This window comes from Girardinichthys multiradiatus, chromosome 12, assembly GCF_021462225.1.
Source record: "Girardinichthys multiradiatus isolate DD_20200921_A chromosome 12, DD_fGirMul_XY1, whole genome shotgun sequence".
NCBI classification, from domain to species: Eukaryota; Metazoa; Chordata; class Actinopteri; order Cyprinodontiformes; family Goodeidae; genus Girardinichthys; species Girardinichthys multiradiatus.
The window spans coordinates 52,363,627-52,381,867 of record NC_061805.1 but is presented as its reverse complement, the minus strand read 5'-3'; the positions used below and the strand labels follow the sequence as shown (position 1 = coordinate 52,381,867).

Here is an 18,241-nt window from a genome sequence, read left to right as displayed (position 1 = left end):
TGAGGACCATGTGCATCCAATGGTTCAAACATTGTATCCTGAAGGCGGTGCCGTGTATCAGGATGACAATGCACCAATACACACAGCAAGACTGGTGAAAGATTGGTTTGATGAACATGAAAGTGAAGTTGAACATCTCCCATGGCCTGCACAGTCACCAGATCTAGATATTATTGAGCCACTTTGAGGTGTTTTGGAGGAGCGAGTCAGGAAACGTTTTCCTCCACCAGTATCACGTAGTGACCTGGCCACTATCCTGCAAGAAGAATGGCTTAAAATCCCTCTGACCACTGTGCAGGACTTGTATATGTCATTCCCAAGATGAATTGATGCTGTATTGGCTGCAAAAGGAGGTCCTACACCATACTAATAAATAATTGTGGTCTAAAACCAGGTGTTTCAGTTTTATTGTCCAACCCCTGTATATATACTCGTACTCGTCATCTTCCGCTTTATCCGGGACCGGGTTGCAGGGGCACCAGACTCAGCAGAGTCGCCCAGACGTCCCTCTCTCCAGACACCTCCTCCAGCTCCTCCAGGGGGAGCCCAAGGCGTTCCCAGGCCAGCCGAGAGACATAGTCCCTCCAGCGTGTCCTGGGCCGTCCCCTGGGCCTCCTCCCGGTGGGACGCGCCTGGAACACCTCCTGAGGAAGGCGTCCAGGAGGCATCCGGTATAGATGCCCGAGCCACCTCAACTGGCTCCTCTCGATGTGGAGGAGCAGCGGCTCTACTCCAAGCTCCTCCCGGATGGCCGAGCTCCTATCTCTAAGGGAGTGCCCGGCCACCCTACGGAGGAAGCTCATTTCAGCCGCTTGCATCCGGGATCTCGTTCTTTCGGTCATGATCCAAAGTTCATGGCCATAGGTGATGGTAGGAACGTAGACTGACCAGTAAATTGAGAGCTTTGCTTTTCGGCTCAGCTCTCTCTTCACCACAACGGACCGGCACAGCGCCCCCATTACTGCGGCAGCCGCACCGATCCGTCTGTTGATCTCCCGCTCCGTTCTTCCCTCAATCATGAACAAGACCCCGAGATACTTAAACTCCTCCACTTGAGGCAGGAATTCCCCTCCAACCTGAAGAGGACAAGCCACCCTTTTCCGGTCGAGAACCATGGCCTCTGACTTGGAGGAGCTGATCTTCTTCCCAGCCGCTTCACACTCGGCTGCGAACCGCCACAGTGCATGCTGTAGGTCTTGGCTAGAGGGGCCAGCAGGACCACATCATCTGCAAAAAGAAGAGACAAAATCCACTGGTCCCCAAACCAGACACCCTCCGGCCCTTGGCTGCGTCTAGAAATCCTGTCCATAAAAGTTATGAACAGGACCGGCGACAAAGGGCAGCCCTGCCGGAGTCCAACATGCACCGGGAACAGGTCCGACTTAGTGCCGGCAATGCGGACCAAACTCCTGCTCCGCTCGTACAGGGACCTGATGGCCCCTAGTAAAGGGCCCCCGATTCCATACTCCTGGAGCACCCCCCACAGGGCATCACGAGGGACACAGTCGAATGCCTTCTCCAGGTCCACAAAACACATGTGAACCGGTTGGGCAAACTCCCATGAACCCTCGAGCACCCTGTAGAGGGTATAGAGCTGGTCCATTGTTCTACGGCCGGGACAAAAACCACACTGCTCCTCCTGAAGCTGAGGTTCGAGTATCGGCCGGATTCTCCTCTCCAATACCCTGGCGTAGGACTTACCAGGTAGGCTGAGGTTTGTGATCCCCCTATAGTTGGAACACACCCTCCGGTCCCCCTTTTTATGAAGGGGGACCACCACCCCAGTCTGCCAGTCCAGAGGCCCAACCGCCACGCACTGTTGAAGAGGCGTGTCAACCATGACAGCCCCACAACATCCAGAGACTTGAAGTACTCAGGGCGGCTCACATCCACCCCTGAAGCCCTGCCACCGCGGTGCTTTTTAACCTCCTTAGTGACTTCAGCCTGGGTGATGAAAGAGTCCAACCCAGAGTCCCCAGCCTCTGTTTCCACCAGGGAATGCGTGATGGCAGGATTGAGGAGATCCTCGAAGTACTCCTTCCACCGCCCGATAAACAGTGTTGGCGAAGCACTGCTTCCCCCTCCTGAGGCGCCGGACAGTTTGCCAGAATCGCTTCGAGGCCAACCGGTAGTCCTTCTCCATGGCCTCACCGAACTCCTCCCAGGCCCGAGTTTTTGCCTCTGCCACCGCCCGGGCCGCAGCACGCTTGGCCTCACGGTACCCGTCTGCCGCCTCAGGAGTCCCACAAACCAACCACAACCAATAGGACTCCTTCAGCTTGACACCCTTACTGCTGGTGTCCACCACCGGGTTCTGGGATTGCCGCCGCGACAGGCACCACAGACCTTACGGCCGCAGCTACGGGCAGCAGTATCGCCAATAGATGCGGAGAACATGGTCCACTCGGACTCCTGCCTAAGGTGTCCTGGTGCCAAGTGCACTGATGGACACCCTTATGTTTGAACATGGTGTTCATTATGGACAATCCGTGACTAGCACAGAAGTCCAATAACAAAATACCGCTAAGATTCAGATCGGGGAGGCCATTCCTCCCGATCACGTCTCTCCAGGTGTCACTGCTATTTCCCACGTGGGCGTTGAAGTCCCCCAGCAGAATAATGGAGTCCCCTGGAGCGGCACTGTCCAGCACCCCCGACAGGGACATCATGAAGGCCGGGTACTCCGCACTACCGCTCGGCCCATAGGCCGAGACAACAGTCAGAGATCTGTCCCCAACCCGAAGGCGCAGGGATGCGATCCTTTCATCCACTGGGGTAAACCCCAACACGAGACGGCTGAGCTGTGGGGCAACAAGCAAACCCACCCCAGCCCGCCGCCTCTCCCCGTGGGCCACTCCAGAGTAGAAGAGAGTCCAACCCCTCTCAAGGAGATGGGTTCCAGAGCCCACGCAGTGCGTGGAGGCGAGCCTAACTATTTCTAGTCGATATCTCTCGACCTCCCGCACAAGTTCAGGCTCCTTCCCCCCCAGCGAGGTGACATTTTACGTCCCTAGAACCAGCCTAAGCATCCGGGGATCGGGCTGCCGAGGTCCCACCTTCGTCCGCCACCCAATCTTATTTGCACCGGTCCCTCACGGTTCCCCCTGCAGGTTGTGGGCCCACTGGGGGATGGTCTCGCATCTCTCGTTCGGGCTTGGCCCGGCCGGGTCCCGCGAGGAGCAACCCAGCCACCAGGCGCTCTCCGGCGAGTCCCGACCCCAGGCCTGGCTACAGGGTGGGACCCCGGCTCGGCCGTACCGGGCGAAGTCACGTGCCTCGATATTTTAGTCCTCATGAAGGATTCTTTAACCGCTCTTTGTCTGACCCGTCACCTAGAGCCTGCCATGGGATACCCTACCAGGGGCATTTAGGCCCCAGATAACTTAGCCTCTAGGATAATTTGAGAACTCAAACCCCTCCACCACGTTAAGGAGGCGGTTCAATATATATATATATACATATATATATATATATGCACACACACACACTTCTTCTATTGTCCAATTTTGGTGAGCCTGTGTGAATTGTAGCCTCAGTTTCCTGTTCTTAGCTGACAGTAGTGGCACCCAGTGTGGTCTTCTGCTGCTGTAGGCCATCCGCCTCAAGGTTCAGCGTGTTGTGCGTTCAGAGATGATCTTCTGCATGCCTTGGTTGTAACGAGTTATTTGAGTTACTGTTGCCTTTCTATCAGCTCGACCCAGTCTGGCCATTCTCCTCTGACCTCTGGCATCAACAAGGCATTTGGGCCCACAGAACTGGATCACTGGATATTTTCTCTTTTTCGGACCATTCTCTGTAAACCCCTGAGATGGAAGTGGGTGAAACTCCCAGTAGATCAGCAATTTCTGAAATACTCAGACCAGCCTGTCTGGCACCAACAACCATGCCACGTTCAAAGTCACTTAAATCATCTTTCTTCCCCATTCTGATGCTCGGTTTGAACTGCAGCAGATCGTCTTGACCATGTCTACATGCCTAAATGCATTGAGTTGCTGCCATGTGATTGGCTAATTAGAAATTAACGAGCAGTTGGACAGGTGTACCTAATAAAGTGGCCGGTGAGTGTGTGTGTGTGTGTGTACTTTTGCTATTTTGTTAAGACTAGTCAGTGTAAAATTGTTCCAAAATGTGAAGTGAAGAAAAGAAGAACGTTGGTTACATGTAACCCCAGATTCTATGAGTATAGGCGCAGCCCTTTAAGGCTATCACTAGGGGGTTTATCCCTTCGCGCGCAGCACTGAAAACTTTAGTCCACGCCCACCTGCTGTGTGGGCCCCACCCCGGTCCGTATAAATTACGGTGAGACCGGACAAACGGCTCCCATTTTTTCTTCAGCGACAGCTTAAGAGCACTGATTCAAGAAAACCATGGCTAGCGTCGGCACTATCCGCCTCTGCCTGGCTTGTAACACCGGCTACATCATGAGCTACGACCTGCATGCCATCTGCGAGGGTTGCCTTGGTCCTGATCATGCAAGCCTGGCCTTGACCCCGCAGTCCACCTGCCCTTCCTGCAGGCGTCTTCCTCTGGAAGAGAAGCAATGGCGGCTAGCCATTTTCTCCCCGCTAGAAGGGGAATTCCCCGTAGCGGACCAATGCTCCCTCGATGAGGCATTGGACATCTTTGGTGTTGGGCGGGAATCGGACGATTCCGCCCCAGAGACAGCGACTGATGTCTCCACTCCCTTCCTCCAGACGGAGGACGCAGAGGCAGATACAAAATCAGGCTCAGGGCCTCCCGATGTCGGCGACCACCCCCTTTCCGGCAATGGGCGCACTTGTTAGCGCGCTGCCGGACATCATCGCTAAAGTAGCTGAGGCTAAAGGTGTCCCTGTTCCCGCACCTTTAGCCCAGCTCCCGACTGATGACCTGCCGGGAAAATTCGCCCTAGCTCATTCAACTCGCCAAGATCCGGTTTGGCCCCGTTTTCCGGCGGTAACATACCACCGGCCGCTGGCGGGATCGCCGTGATCAGCGGCAGCAGCAGAGACGCTCCACGGCCGCTGCCGCAGCTCCCCGAGTTCCTCCACCCACTGCTCCGTCTACTCAGCTGCAGCAGCAGCGCAGAGGTCGGCAGTTGGCGTGCGCCTGGTCCAACCCTCCACAGGAGCCACGGCGGAGATTTAAGAAATGACTGGTGGGGGGGGATGTGTGTAAAACTACTGATGGTTTTGAAATAAAACACAAATTTCTCTAGGACCAAGTTTCCGTTTTATTCTGGCTCAGCCAGATCGTACGATCTCGCTGTGCTTTCCTCACACACATCCTCCACTCCGAATGAGACGGCCCCTTTTAAACGGCCGTTTAAGAGGCCCCACGGTCTCACAGTTTCTAAGCATGACTCCACGAGAGCATCCTATGCTGCTCCGGTAGAGCTGCGCTCGCTGCCTTCTCCCTCCTGTCCTCCCCAGCTGTCAGTGGGTGAGATCACAGAGGATGAACAGCAGCTCCCTACGAAGCGGCGCATCAGTGATGCCCCCACTCACCACCAAGCTGCGAGCCTGGGTGAATATCCCCCTGGTGAGGCTGCTTTACAGCCCTTTCGATCCGAGCCCCCCATGGGTTACCTCCGATCAGAATCCGAGTCGGGTAACGGCGGTAGGGGCTCTAGCCTGGCTCGTATCCATGAGCACCATGGCACCACAGATAAATGCGCGGCCGCTCTCAGAGCATCACTGAGTGGTGGCGCGTATGTTACCTAGACAGGTGGATGGACAGACTGATCAGCAGAGGTTACACGCTGCAGTTCCTGTCTCTCCATATGAGACGTCTTCAGAGATGGTTCATCCGCCTGCGCATAGATCCTGTACATAAGAAGAGGCGGATGATCTCAGTCCCTCCTTCAGTGGGACCCGACCTGGCCCACTGGGGAAATCCCCTCAGCAGACCTGCGTCACACGTCTCAGTGTCAGGATGGGGAGGAACGTGTCGGTCTCAGGCGGTGGGAGCACAGTGGCCAGACCACATGTCTCTCCACATAAACGTGCTGGAGCTTCTCACAGTGTGGAAGGTGACAGCATTTTGCTCCTCTGCTGCGGGATCAGCATGTTCTGATCCACACAGACAACAGAGTGGCAGCAGCCTACATAAATCGCCAGGGAGGTGTGCGCTCGGCTCAGCTGCTAAACATTTCCAGGTGGCTGCTGTGCTGAACGCGCATGAACCTGCTCTCCATCAGAGCTGTGTACATCCCCGGCGTCCTGAACAGAAGAGCGGACATCATGTCCAGAGGTGCTCCTCGTCCCGGGGACTGGAGTCTCCACCCCGAGCTGATTGTTCAGATCTGGAGCAGGTTTGGGAAAGCAGCAGTGGATCTTTTCGCCATACGGGAGAACGCACAATGTCAGTTGTGGTTCTCACTGAGCCCACGGGAGGATCCACCGTTAGGAGTGGACGCCTTTGCTCACAGCCCGTGGCCGAAAACGCTCCTTTATGCTTTTCCACCAGTTCCGCTGATCCCGCGGCTCTTGGATCGAATCCGAGAGGAACAGCTCTCAGTGATTCTCGTAGCCCCCGAGCGCAAAAGCGCGCCATGGTTTCCGACCCTGCAGCAGCTGGTGTCAGGTCGCCCGTGGCAGCTGCCGTGGAGAGAGGATGCATTCCTCCAGGCTTGAGGGGCGATCAGGAGCGTCCCAGAGTTAGGTCAGCATCTCTGGGTCTGGCCGCTGAACGGGAGCGCTTAGAGAGGCTGGGTCTCCCACACGATGTGGTGCGCACGAGCCGCCTCTACCACAGCGTCATACGCATCAAAGTGGGCAGCTTTTCAGCGCTGGTGCGCAGAGAAAGGCGTGGAGCCTTTTTCATGTCCATTAGGCTGCGTGCTGTCATTCCTCCAGCAGTTGATGAACAAGAAGTTAGCTTTCAGCACCATTAAAACTTATGCTGCAGCTATTTCTTCCTGTCATGAGGGTTTTGGTGACAGAACGGTCTTTAACCACCCGCTGATGAAGCGTTTTCTGCGTGGTGTACGTAGACACAGACCCGGGTCACGCCCCCTAGTCCCTCAGTGGGATTTAGCGCTCGTCCTGCGCGCACTGATTAAAGCCCCATTTGAGCCCTTAGATCAGGCTCCACTAAAATTCTGTCTTTTAAAACAGCCCTGCTGTTAGCTCTGATATCTGCAAAGAGACTGAGCGATTTATCTGCGCTCTCTGTCGCTCCTTCATGTCTCAGAATACGAGCCGACGGCAGCTCAGCTGTGCTGCATCCTAACCCTGCTTTTACACCTAAAAGCATCTTGAGTTCGTTCAGATCGAGAGTGATAACTCTGGATGGTTTTTATCCTCTTCCTCATAACTCTGAAGAGGAGGCCACTGCGCCACTCCCAGCGTCTGTTCATCCATTACAGAGAAAACTCTGCAGGACGTCCTCTATCTGTCCAGCGCCTCTAACATTGGCTGTGAGGCTATTTCACAGGCTTATATTTCCTCTGGATTGGATCCTCCAGATAATCTTAGAGCTCATTCAATCAGGGGGATTTCATCCTCCACGGCTCTGCATGGAGGAATGACAGTGGAGGACATCTGCACAGCAGCCTCATGGTCTTCTTCATGCTCATTTATTCGTTTCTACCTGTGTCAGGTTTCTCCATGACTCATTTTGTTCTCAGGGTTCTGACAGAATGACTGTTATTTCGTCAACCTTCCTGCATGCAGACGCAGGGTGTCGTAATATTATTATCAGACAGTGTTCGTGACTTATGATGTTATTGTCACTGCGGCTGTATTTCATTAAGCCTCCGTGTGAACAGAGGTTTTTCTCCTCTGTTGTGTTGTCTGTGGCCCACGAGGTTGTTCTGCTGCATCATTACACATGATCCAGCTGCTGATCTGTCTCCACGTCCCTCATGGAGATTTTTGACCTGCTCTGCTCATCGTTACACTGTTACAGTTCGTAACCTTCTTTTTCCTATTACAGCAGCAGGTCTGTTATCTCAGCTGTCGATGAAGAAAAAATGGGAGCCGTTTGTCCGGTCTCACCGTAATTTATACGGACCGGGGTGGGGCCCACACAGCAGGTGGGCGTGGACTAGAGTTTTCAGTGCTGCGCGTGAAGGGATAAACCCACTAGCGATAGCCTTAAAGGGCGAAGCCTATACGAAATAGAACTGCAATAAATACTTGTATAAATCTACAAAATACTAATATGGGGATTGTGTTTTATAAAAGACCAGAGTTTCAACTGAGACACTAAAGTTCAGCTGTTTTCTAAAACAGTGGAGCAACCACAGCTTTCAGTTTCAGTCCTTGCTTTAAAAGATCCAAGAACCACTGATCCCACCAACACGGGATCCAAGCCCAGAGGTTGGTTTCCTTTGACCCAACCTGCTAACCAAATCTTGTACACTTTGCTCTGACTTCATGTGGCCATTTTGACTCATGAACCAGCCTGTGAGAATGTTCATGCTGACCTCCTGGTGTTGGACCATCTGTAGAAAGTGTTGAAGATGAGCAGGCTGTTATTTTTCTGTCGTAGGTCAGTCGTCTCAGCAGAGTTCGGTCCCAGACTACACTGCAGTGTTAGCAGAATACTACAGACAGCAGCCGTACCTGTGGAATCCCGCCCAGATACAGGTACCACAGGAAGCTTTACGTTTACCCAGAATCACCCTGGACCAAAGCTGGTTAAACATGCTGACCAACTATGTCCCTCTGTTCTCCTCAGGATCACTAGAGGCTCCTCCATCACGGGCTCCAGGCCTCCGACGGTCGTTGACAGCAACCAAAACGGGGTTTCCAAGCAACGCTCTGCCGCTTCTTTCTTCCTTTTTGTAGAGAAAAACTAAGGATTAACTGAAAAATCACAAACTCTTTTCTTTCTGTTTTTTAACCTTACAGAGTTGATATTTTGTCAGGCAGATTTTTTTGGACTAGCCTCTGGTCTCTCCACAGCATAGACCTGTTTTTTCTTTTTTATCAAACTTGAACTTAAAGATCTATCAGTGTGGCTTTGAACAAAAACAAATCCAGTATAATCTATATTTTGTCTAGTTTTATTTTTCTGATAAACGGTATAAGGCTTAGCAGTCTTGAGTAAGAAAATCAGATATATTGTTATGTTTATGGTATTGTTTTAAAGCATGCGTCAGATTGTTGGTTGACTCTCAGTTATATTTTTTTTATTTTGGCATAGAAATATTTTAATAGCGTTGGATGGAAATGTGATGTTTTACCGTCAGAGATAAAACTGTATTTTGTACTAAATTGATGCTCGCTGGGTCTGTTTATACTCAATCTAATTTTACCTGTTTAGTCGCCATCTTGGAGGTGCAATGACATGATTGTTGTTTTCTTTGGCTTGATCATTCTTATTCCTGTTTATCGATCGTGGTCTCTAGGTTTTATTATGTAACAATGGGAAAAAATGGCAATTTCTATTGCGTTGTCTAAAGCCAGATCTCTCTGTGGTCAAACACGTCGTATCCTTGCAGATTTTAACCTCAGTTCGGCGCCACGTTTCCACGCCTCCACTTTTATCACAGACAGGAGGTCATTCAATATTTTGTACACAGTGAAGCTTAATTATTGCTGAGTTTTGTACCCTTCTACGTCTCTGGTTTGCTTTTGGACAGCTTGTGTGGAGCTAAATGTTGACATTATTGATGCTAGCTGATCAGGTGTTTGTTTTCAGCCAGTGAAAAGCTCAGCTGGTTGAACATTATCTCTGCTGAATGAGTTACACAGGTCTGGTGAATGAATGCGCAGCTGTTAACTCATGAATGCATCTGCCTGACTTTGCTTATTGCCACGCTCACAATGTATCAAACGTTCAAAACCAAGTAATCAGGTTAGCCTGGTAGTTATGTTAATATGGAAATATGGTAAAGACTGTTTTGCCTTGAGAAAACTCAGAGCTGACATAATGAAACCTAATAAAGTGCTTTTGCTCATTGAACTTTACTGAGATTCTGTTTTAACTTGCTGACAAACTGCCATACACAAACGTCTGGTGCACAACTTCGCATCGTCTGTTTTAACAAAATAAGTAACCTGAGCAAGAACGTGCATATAATATACCTATGTTAGCCTCCTAAATGTACAAATGCATCAGTGTTAACATTAAAATTGCTGCAAGCAGATAATTAACAGCAAACCTAATGTCCCTTTATTGGTTCAAACAGTGACTCCCATCAAGCGACATTTCATTGTTTTTCTGCTCTAAAATAACATTTTAATAGAAATGCAGAACAAATTAGTTACAATTTCTTCAAGACAATAGTGTGAATTTATTCTAGGATAATACGAGAAAAAACTAGCAACACAGCAGCAATCGCAGTGTTTTAATTTTTCTTGCAAACTATTCTTTCCATATGTGACGGTCCATTGTTGACTTAAACGCTTAAAGAGCAGGCTAAACCTAAAACAAGCTAGCTTAGCTTGAGCTAGCCTCAAGCTAAGCTAAGACCAATCTTAGACCCAGAACTTGTAAATGTAGGCTCGTTAAAATGGAAACATCTTCACCTGGTAGCATATATCTGACATTATTAGTTTAATTTTCCACCAAGCTGTAGAAGCAGATCCTGACCTCAGTGCTGGTCCTTTAAACCTCCTAGCATTAAGGAAGGTCACAGCATTGCTGAACGTTTAAATAAGTGTCGCACAAGAAAAATGACATTTCTTATCCTTAAAAATCAACAAGGGATTCCAGATTTTTAAAAGATTGCAAAAAAAAAAGTCGAACAACCGGTAATAAAATAGTTCCAAAGAAACAAGGAAAAGTGGTTAAATATTTAGCATAACTTTGAATTCGATAAGCTGCCAAACCCACTGTCTGAACTCAACATATTCGTGTCTGTTTTGTGTTCCGAGTAAATGAGCTGAAACTGCGTTAGCTTCATATTGTGTGTCAAAGCGGTGCTGATTTCTGTTTTAGCTGCATGTTGTGTGTTTAAGGCTGGGTTATGTTCCTCAAACAAGCAGTTCTGTTGTTTTCATAAACTTGCACAAATGTAAATATATTTTGGTTTTTCTTATCTGAACTCAGCTAATTTACTGTTAAGCTTTTTTGATGCAAATTTGGTAAACATTTGAAAACTTGTTCATTTTGTTTTTAAGACATGTCGGTCCTGAAGTTTTCAGTCATTTCTGTTTTTGAAATCCATGTTAGGTTTCTGCAGGAGTCAGATTCCACCTTTGTTGCAGTATTTCAGATTGGTAGCCGAACATGTTGTTAGCTGTATGTTTTTTGCCTCAGATTATGCTAGCACGCTATAGTTTGATGAGTTTTTCATGAGTTGGTCGTCATAGAGATGTTCCTGCAGCCCTGAGCAGCGGTTGCTCTGTTTTCTTGTGAACAATGTTGGCGTCGGACCACAGAGAGGTTTGTCTTGTTTAAGGAGATCTGGCTGTTATTGAGTTGAAATTGAATCAGTGGTTCAGCTTTCATTATGCGTGATGATGATAAAGACAATAATAAGTTCTCCTTTTCAGGGGGTCTATTTAAATCGTATAACTATTCAGTTTGTCAATAAGATACTTTGGTTTGTGTAAATTTCCACTCTGGTGGGCGCTCTCCAGTTGAAATGTATTTTTGTCCTGTTCTACTGTTTAATTCACATGTTGTGTTTAACTGATCTGCACGTGTGAGTGTGTTGTTTTCTCAAGACTGCTAGGTGAACTGCCTCCGTCTGCTCTTCCTGCCGATCCGAGCTCCGCTGCATTAGAAAGCTGGCTGGGTTTTCAACCCGTCTGTAACTGGACCAGAGATGAGATGAACTAGAACATGTCGTTACAGACGTGTTGAAGCCCAGCTGCTTTTTGGTGGGGCGGCTCAGAGGCAAGGAGGGCTGCATTGAAGGGGTTTCAGACCCCACAGGTTTATTAAAACTGCTGGATTGGATTTTGCCTGGTGGCCGGTTCTGGTTTCCTGCTCGTTATTGACAGCTCTATCAGAACCGGACATGAGTGCACCTGTCCGTTTCAGTGTAAGGCTTCCTAATCCAGAGATCTATTCTGAAGGGGAGCTTTTGGTTTCATGGTTTCTGTTGTTTTTCTAATGGACAGACGTCCTAACTGTAACCTGCAGATTTTTCTATTAGATTCTATTGACAGATAGTTATGTCTGAACCCGAGCCACAGGACTGTTGTGGCAGATGATGATTAATATGAGGGCTAATAAACTGGCTCGTTCTTTCTGATCGTGTCTTTGTTTCTGGGTACAGATCTGAAAAATTGGTCTTGAAGTGAACTTGAAAGACCTCAAAGTTACAGAGAAAACTAAAAACAACAACTCAGAGTGCTCACAAGATCTGACATCGTTCTGAGTCATTTTCACCAAATATTTTAAGTTTTAAATAACAATGAAGGGCCCAGACCTGGGGCCTATAATTAATCTTAAAATGTAGTTTGGATTTATGGACACACATGAAACACATCAGTATTTTTAAAATGTTCACTATAACCGTGTTCATCTTTCTAATGGAGCTGAGAGCAGTGAGTCGGACTCTGAACTAAAGCAACATTTTTCCACATAATCCAGCATAGAAGGAAGTTTGAACCAGTTCAGCTTTAAAGCAAAGCTGCAGCTTAGCTGCTCATGTTGTTCATGAGACTGTGGACCAAATCTGCAAGAACCAACCATAACTTCTGATCAGGACAACTATTAGTCCCTCTGACCAATAATCAGAACCACATCTAAATGCAAGCAGCGGCAGCAGAATGATGGTCCACATAGGAGCCGAGCACCAGAACATCAGTCCAGTGTTGAGGGACCAGTGACTGGAGGAGCAGCCTTTTAAACAGACAGCATGTTTGGTTAGAGAAGACTCTGATAGCAGGTTACTGTTTGAGACAAAATCAGCTCAGTGTGAGCAGAAACTTGGTGACAGCTGTACTTTCTAGGTTTAAATTGATCTACAATGTGACCAGGAGCTACTCTGCTTTAAGGCAACATGAGTTATAGACGACTGAGAAAATGAGGCAACGATCTTTTTGTCAGTTATCAGCCAAACTAGCTTTTATAAAACCTGTGCAGCTTCAATGTAATAAGCTGAACCTCCTCATCCAGGATGACGACACCTGTGGCACCTGTTAGTTGAACATCTCCTCTCCTTGAACCAAAGCTGTTTGGCTTCACCAGTAACTTGCTGATCTATTATTTCAACGTTTGACTCTGAAAACTCTGGAACAAGGCTGGGCTGTCTCCAGTGGTTTCATCACAGCTTGCTCACTTCACCTGGTAAATGATCTGCTCATACTGGAATGCTCCGCCAGGGAGGAGGGGGAGTGATGCGTTCAGGGGCGGTAAGAGAAACTGAACTTCCAGTGAATTAGATGCAGATCTTCATGGTTGCTGTGGAAATTCATTCTTGATAGTCAAGATATTGTCATTTCAGACATTTCACGTGGGACAACTGATGGTACATTAAATATATTTCATTTACACTAAACTGCCAAAAGTATTTGTCTACTTCTACATGTACATGACCTTTCTTGACATCCTGTAAGGTCCAGTTTGTTGATGGACCCATTGTTGCCAGCAGCAACACCTTGAACTATTCTGTAAACGTCTTGCAAGGTCTGTGAGTGTCTTCATAGTTGGATCAGCACCAGAACTGCAGCTTCCGCTCAGATTCATTCCAAATGTGATCAAGAAGGTTGAGGTCAGGATTCTGTGGGCCAGTCAAGGTTCTCAACACCTGCAGCCCTGGAGGTGACTGGACAACCAGAATTCATTGATCTGGTGCTGTGGTGCTGGGACCCAGTACCTATATAGTGTATCTCCTCCATCCAGTCCCAGCTTTATTGCTCTCCAGTATCCTTCCAGATTGCTGTTGGAACGTTCATGCAGTGCCTGTGACCACCTATTTGTTGTGGTGAGAGAGCCTCTCATAGTGACTGGCTGCTGATTCAAGCTCACACCAAAGATGTTCTTCAGATTCTTTAGCAAAGATCTAATCTACAGGCTGCATATTGGTACAAAAAGGTGTGATTTTAAAGCCTATGATGGAGGAATGACTGCCTTTAGTACATGTTGGTACTTCAGTACCATTCTCTGCTTCCTGAAGACCCACAGATCGGTGAGCAACGTTTATTACAGGTAATGGATGTCATGATGTCACACTCTCCTGCCTAAACTCCACTGAACCTCTGGAAAACAGAAAGCTGCTTCTGATCTCCATCCAGATAGAATCCAGCTGAACAACATCAACTGTCTATTCTGTTAGTTTCAACTGGAAAAATTGTATTTTGTCGAGATGTAGATGATTAACCTTGATATTTAATTTTGTTTTTGGCCTGTTTTTTAGAAGGCTGCTCTCACAGGACAGGAGATCATGACATTTAATCTGAAACCTGGACAGAAAGTCACGAGATCCACATCAACAACTGCTCAGACATACTGGACTGCAAAATGAACTCCACAGAACCAACTGCCTGAAAACCTGACTTGCAGAAACTGGTGGCGACTTTAAATCAGGAGTGAAAACACAACAGTTTACTGCAGCATTTTCCCTAAAGTCCAGAGATTGTTTAATCAGGTTTTCAATTTAAACCTTTCTTCTATCATTGTGTCATTTTAAAGCCTGATTTCTTTAAATGGTCCGGGTCAAATAAACTGGTTGCTTTTCCAAACACTGGATCACCAGAGTTCTAATCGAAGACAACTTTACACCTAAATAGTATAAAGTTTGTCCTTTATACCATTTAGAGTGGTATAAAGGACAAAAGCTGGAGCTGCTTCAAAAGGTGAGTGATGTGGATGAGGTTCTGGAGTTGATCCAGGCAGCTTAGTTCTGGACCCGTAATGTGGGTGGAAACATGCCGAGTGAATGAAGCTATTGGTGTGAGAATGGAAAGATGTTGAACTGGAGGATTTTCACCCAGACTGGCAGAAAGGCATAGCTCAGTTTCATCTGCATAGCAGCTGTTTATAGATTATTATAGATGGATCTTAAAAGGATGGCTTGGAAGTCTAAACATTTTTCATCCCACTCCTCCAAGCATCACCATCTTCACGCCGCACTGCTCTGATTTTTATAGCACATAGATTCAATATTAGCAGACTACATTATTCCTACAGTGAATGTTTAGAAATTCCTATAAAATCTATAATAACTACAGCAGCAATAACGATAAACATTCCTTGCTTTATAATCATATTTCCGTGATAAATATTGATAGTACTACTATTATAGGTATTAAGAATATTAACAAAATTATTACATCTTGTATCCCATAATAGCACAATTCTTGTACAATGACTGGAGCTGTTTCACAGTATGTGAGGACCTCCTGCTGCTTCTAATAAAACAAGTTTAAACTGATATAACTTATGGTTGTTGTCGCCAGCTGTTCTGTAAATAAATCTTATGACTTTTGTCATCTTTATTGTACACATTTCTATTGATATGAATTCAAACACACCAATCACAGACGTCAAATCTTCCATTATTTTAATCGTCCGAGATTCTGCTGGCAACAACTTAATGCTCACCTTCTACAGATGATCCACATAGTCCTGTCTTTCAGTGTTTAACCCTTTCTCTCTCCTAGACATGGCTACTGACTGAGCTTCTACTGTAACTAACTCTATGTGCTCTCTTTCAGACTCTAACCTTGAAAACTGGCTCAGAGTTTATCTGTTCTTTCTTTCTAGATGAAACAACTAAAGGAGCTACATCCATTAACATTTACTTTCCTTCCCATAGAAAGTACTCCTGGATCAGTGCTTCTTTGTTCTCTTTGTGTCTCTGCTCTGTTCTCTCAAACCTCCAGTCGGTCGTGGCAGATGGCCGCTCACACTGATCCTGGTTCTGGTTCTGCTGGAGGTTTCTTCCTGTTAAAAGGGAGTTTTTCCTCTCCACTGTCGCTACATGCATGCTCAGTATGAGGGATTGCTGCAAAGTCAACACCAGTGACTGTCCACTGTCTCTACATGCTCATCCAGGAGGAGTGAATGCTGCAAGTCACTGACTGGATGCAATCTGCTGGGTTTCCTTAGACAGAAAAACTTTTTATCCAATTTGAATAAATAACTGAATCTGACTGAACTGTTCAATTGTTACGATTAATTGGAATATACAGGTCCTTCTCAAAATATTAGCATATTGTGATAAAGTTCATTATTTTCTATAATGTAATGATGAAAATTTAACATTCATATATTTTAGATTCATTCCACACTAACTGAAATATTTCAGGTCTTTTATTGTCTTAATACGGATGATTGTGGCATACAGCTCATGAAAACCCAAAATTCCTATCTCACAAAATTAGCATATTTCATCCGACCAATAAAAGAAAATTGTTTTTAATACAAAAAACGTCAACCTTCAAATAATCATGTACAGTTATGCACTCAATACTTGGTCAGGAATCCTTTTGCAGAAATGACTGCTTCAATGCGGCGTGGCATGGAGGCAATCAGCCTGTGGCACTGCTGAGGTCTTATGGAGGCCCAGGATGCTTCGATAGCGGCCTTTAGCTCATCCAGAGTGTTGGGTCTTGAGTCTCTCAACGTTCTCTTCACAATATCCCACAGATTCTCTATGGGGTTCAGGTCAGGAGAGTTGGCAGGCCAATTGAGCACAGTGATACCATGGTCAGTAAACCATTTACCAGTGGTTTTGGCACTGTGAGCAGGTGCCAGGTCGTGCTGAAAAATGAAATCTTCATCTCCATAAAGCTTTTCAGCAGATGGAAGCATGAAGAGCTCCAAAATCTCCTGATAGCTAGCTGCATTGACCCTGCCCTTGATAAAACACAGTGGACCAACACCAGCAGCTGACACGGCACCCCAGACCATCACTGACTGTGGGTACTTGACACTGGACTTCTGGCATTTTGGCATTTCCTTCTCCCCAGTCTTCCTCCAGACTCTGGCACCTTGATTTCCGAATGACATGCAGAATTTGCTTTCATCCGAAAAAAGTACTTTGGACCACTGAGCAACAGTCCAGTGCTGCTTCTCTGTAGCCCAGGTCAGGCGCTTCTGCCACTGTTTCTGGTTCAAAAGTGGCTTGACCTGGGGAATGCGGCACCTGTAGCCCATTTCCTGCACACGCCTGTGCACGGTGGCTCTGGATGTTTCTACTCCAGACTCAGTCCACTGCTTCCACAGGTCCCCCAAGGTCTGGAATCGGCCCTTCTCCACAATCTTCCTCAGGGTCCGGTCACCTCTTCTCGTTGTGCAGCGTTTTCTGCCACACTTTTTCCTTCCCACAGACTTCCCACTGAGGTGCCTTGATACAGCACTCTGGGAACAGCCTATTCGTTCAGAAATGTCTTTCTGTGTCTTACCCTCTTGCTTGAGGGTGTCAATAGTGACCTTCTGGACAGCAGTCAGGTCGGCAGTCTTACCCATGATTGGGGTTTTGAGTGATGAACCAGGCTGGGAGTTTTAAAGGCCTCAGGAATCTTTTGCAGGTGTTTAGAGTTAACTTGTTGATTCAGATGATTAGGTTCATAGCTCGTTTAGAGACCCTTTTAATGATATGCTAATTTTGTGAGATAGGAATTTTGGGTTTTCATGAGCTGTATGCCAAAATCATCCGTATTAAGACAATAAAAGACCTGAAATATTTCAGTTAGTGTGCAATGAATCTAAAATATATGAATGTTAAATTTTCATCATGACATTATGGAAAATAATGAACTTTATCACAATATGCTAATATTTTGAGAAGGACCTGTATGAACCTGACTTGAAAACTATATGATTTGATTGAATTGACTTAGCCCATTTTAAAGTTACCCACCTTTCACACAATGCAACAGGAAACAACTCTCTCCAATTATTTTTACCTCTGCCTTCCTCCGTCCCTGTTGGTTGGACTAAGGGGGAGTCAGGTTTAGCCTAAACCGGCTCAGTTATGGATGAGGTCCAAACACACCCTCCATTTCTGCTACCTGTATGACCCCTTCTCTTTTCCAATGGTTATAATCAATCTGACAGAGAGAGGTATCCTAATCATTGTGGTTTTTGAATTGAATTGAATTAAAGTCCAGGGCTCCTCAGCTTCATCTGGCGTTCCCATTAATTGGAGTATTTTACAGGCTGATCTCCAAGTGTTTTTCATTCTCTTCAGCTTCCTCAGCTCTCTTGTTCTCCTGGCTATTTTTCTGCATTGTGCAGTGAGATGTTCATTAGAAAAAACGTTTGAGTAAAGTATTCTTGTGTTTACGGTCGACAAACCTCATGATGATGGCCAGTTTGTCTCTGGTTTCTCTCCTGGCCAGTAGGCGGCACGCCTCCATGTCTGCAGAACAGGTCATTGCCTTTGGAGTGGAGGAAGGCAGTGACT

The 18,241-nt window shown here is 47.0% G+C and overlaps 1 protein-coding gene across 7 annotated transcripts in view; it reads left to right on the top strand.

Moving 5' to 3' along the window:
* LOC124877753 (far upstream element-binding protein 3-like) overlaps positions 1 to 12,136 on the top strand; it is a 45,876-nt gene extending 33,740 nt beyond the window's left edge. For all 7 annotated transcript variants that reach the window (XM_047381220.1, XM_047381216.1, XM_047381215.1 and 4 more), the window contains 2 exons: positions 8,476 to 8,573; positions 8,665 to 12,136. In XM_047381220.1, the coding sequence (XP_047237176.1) occupies positions 8,476 to 8,573; positions 8,665 to 8,673 (107 nt within the window). In that variant the 3' untranslated portion in view covers positions 8,674 to 12,136. The remainder of the gene's footprint in view (positions 1 to 8,475; positions 8,574 to 8,664) is intronic.
* The last annotated feature ends 6,105 nt before the right edge of the window (positions 12,137 to 18,241 follow it).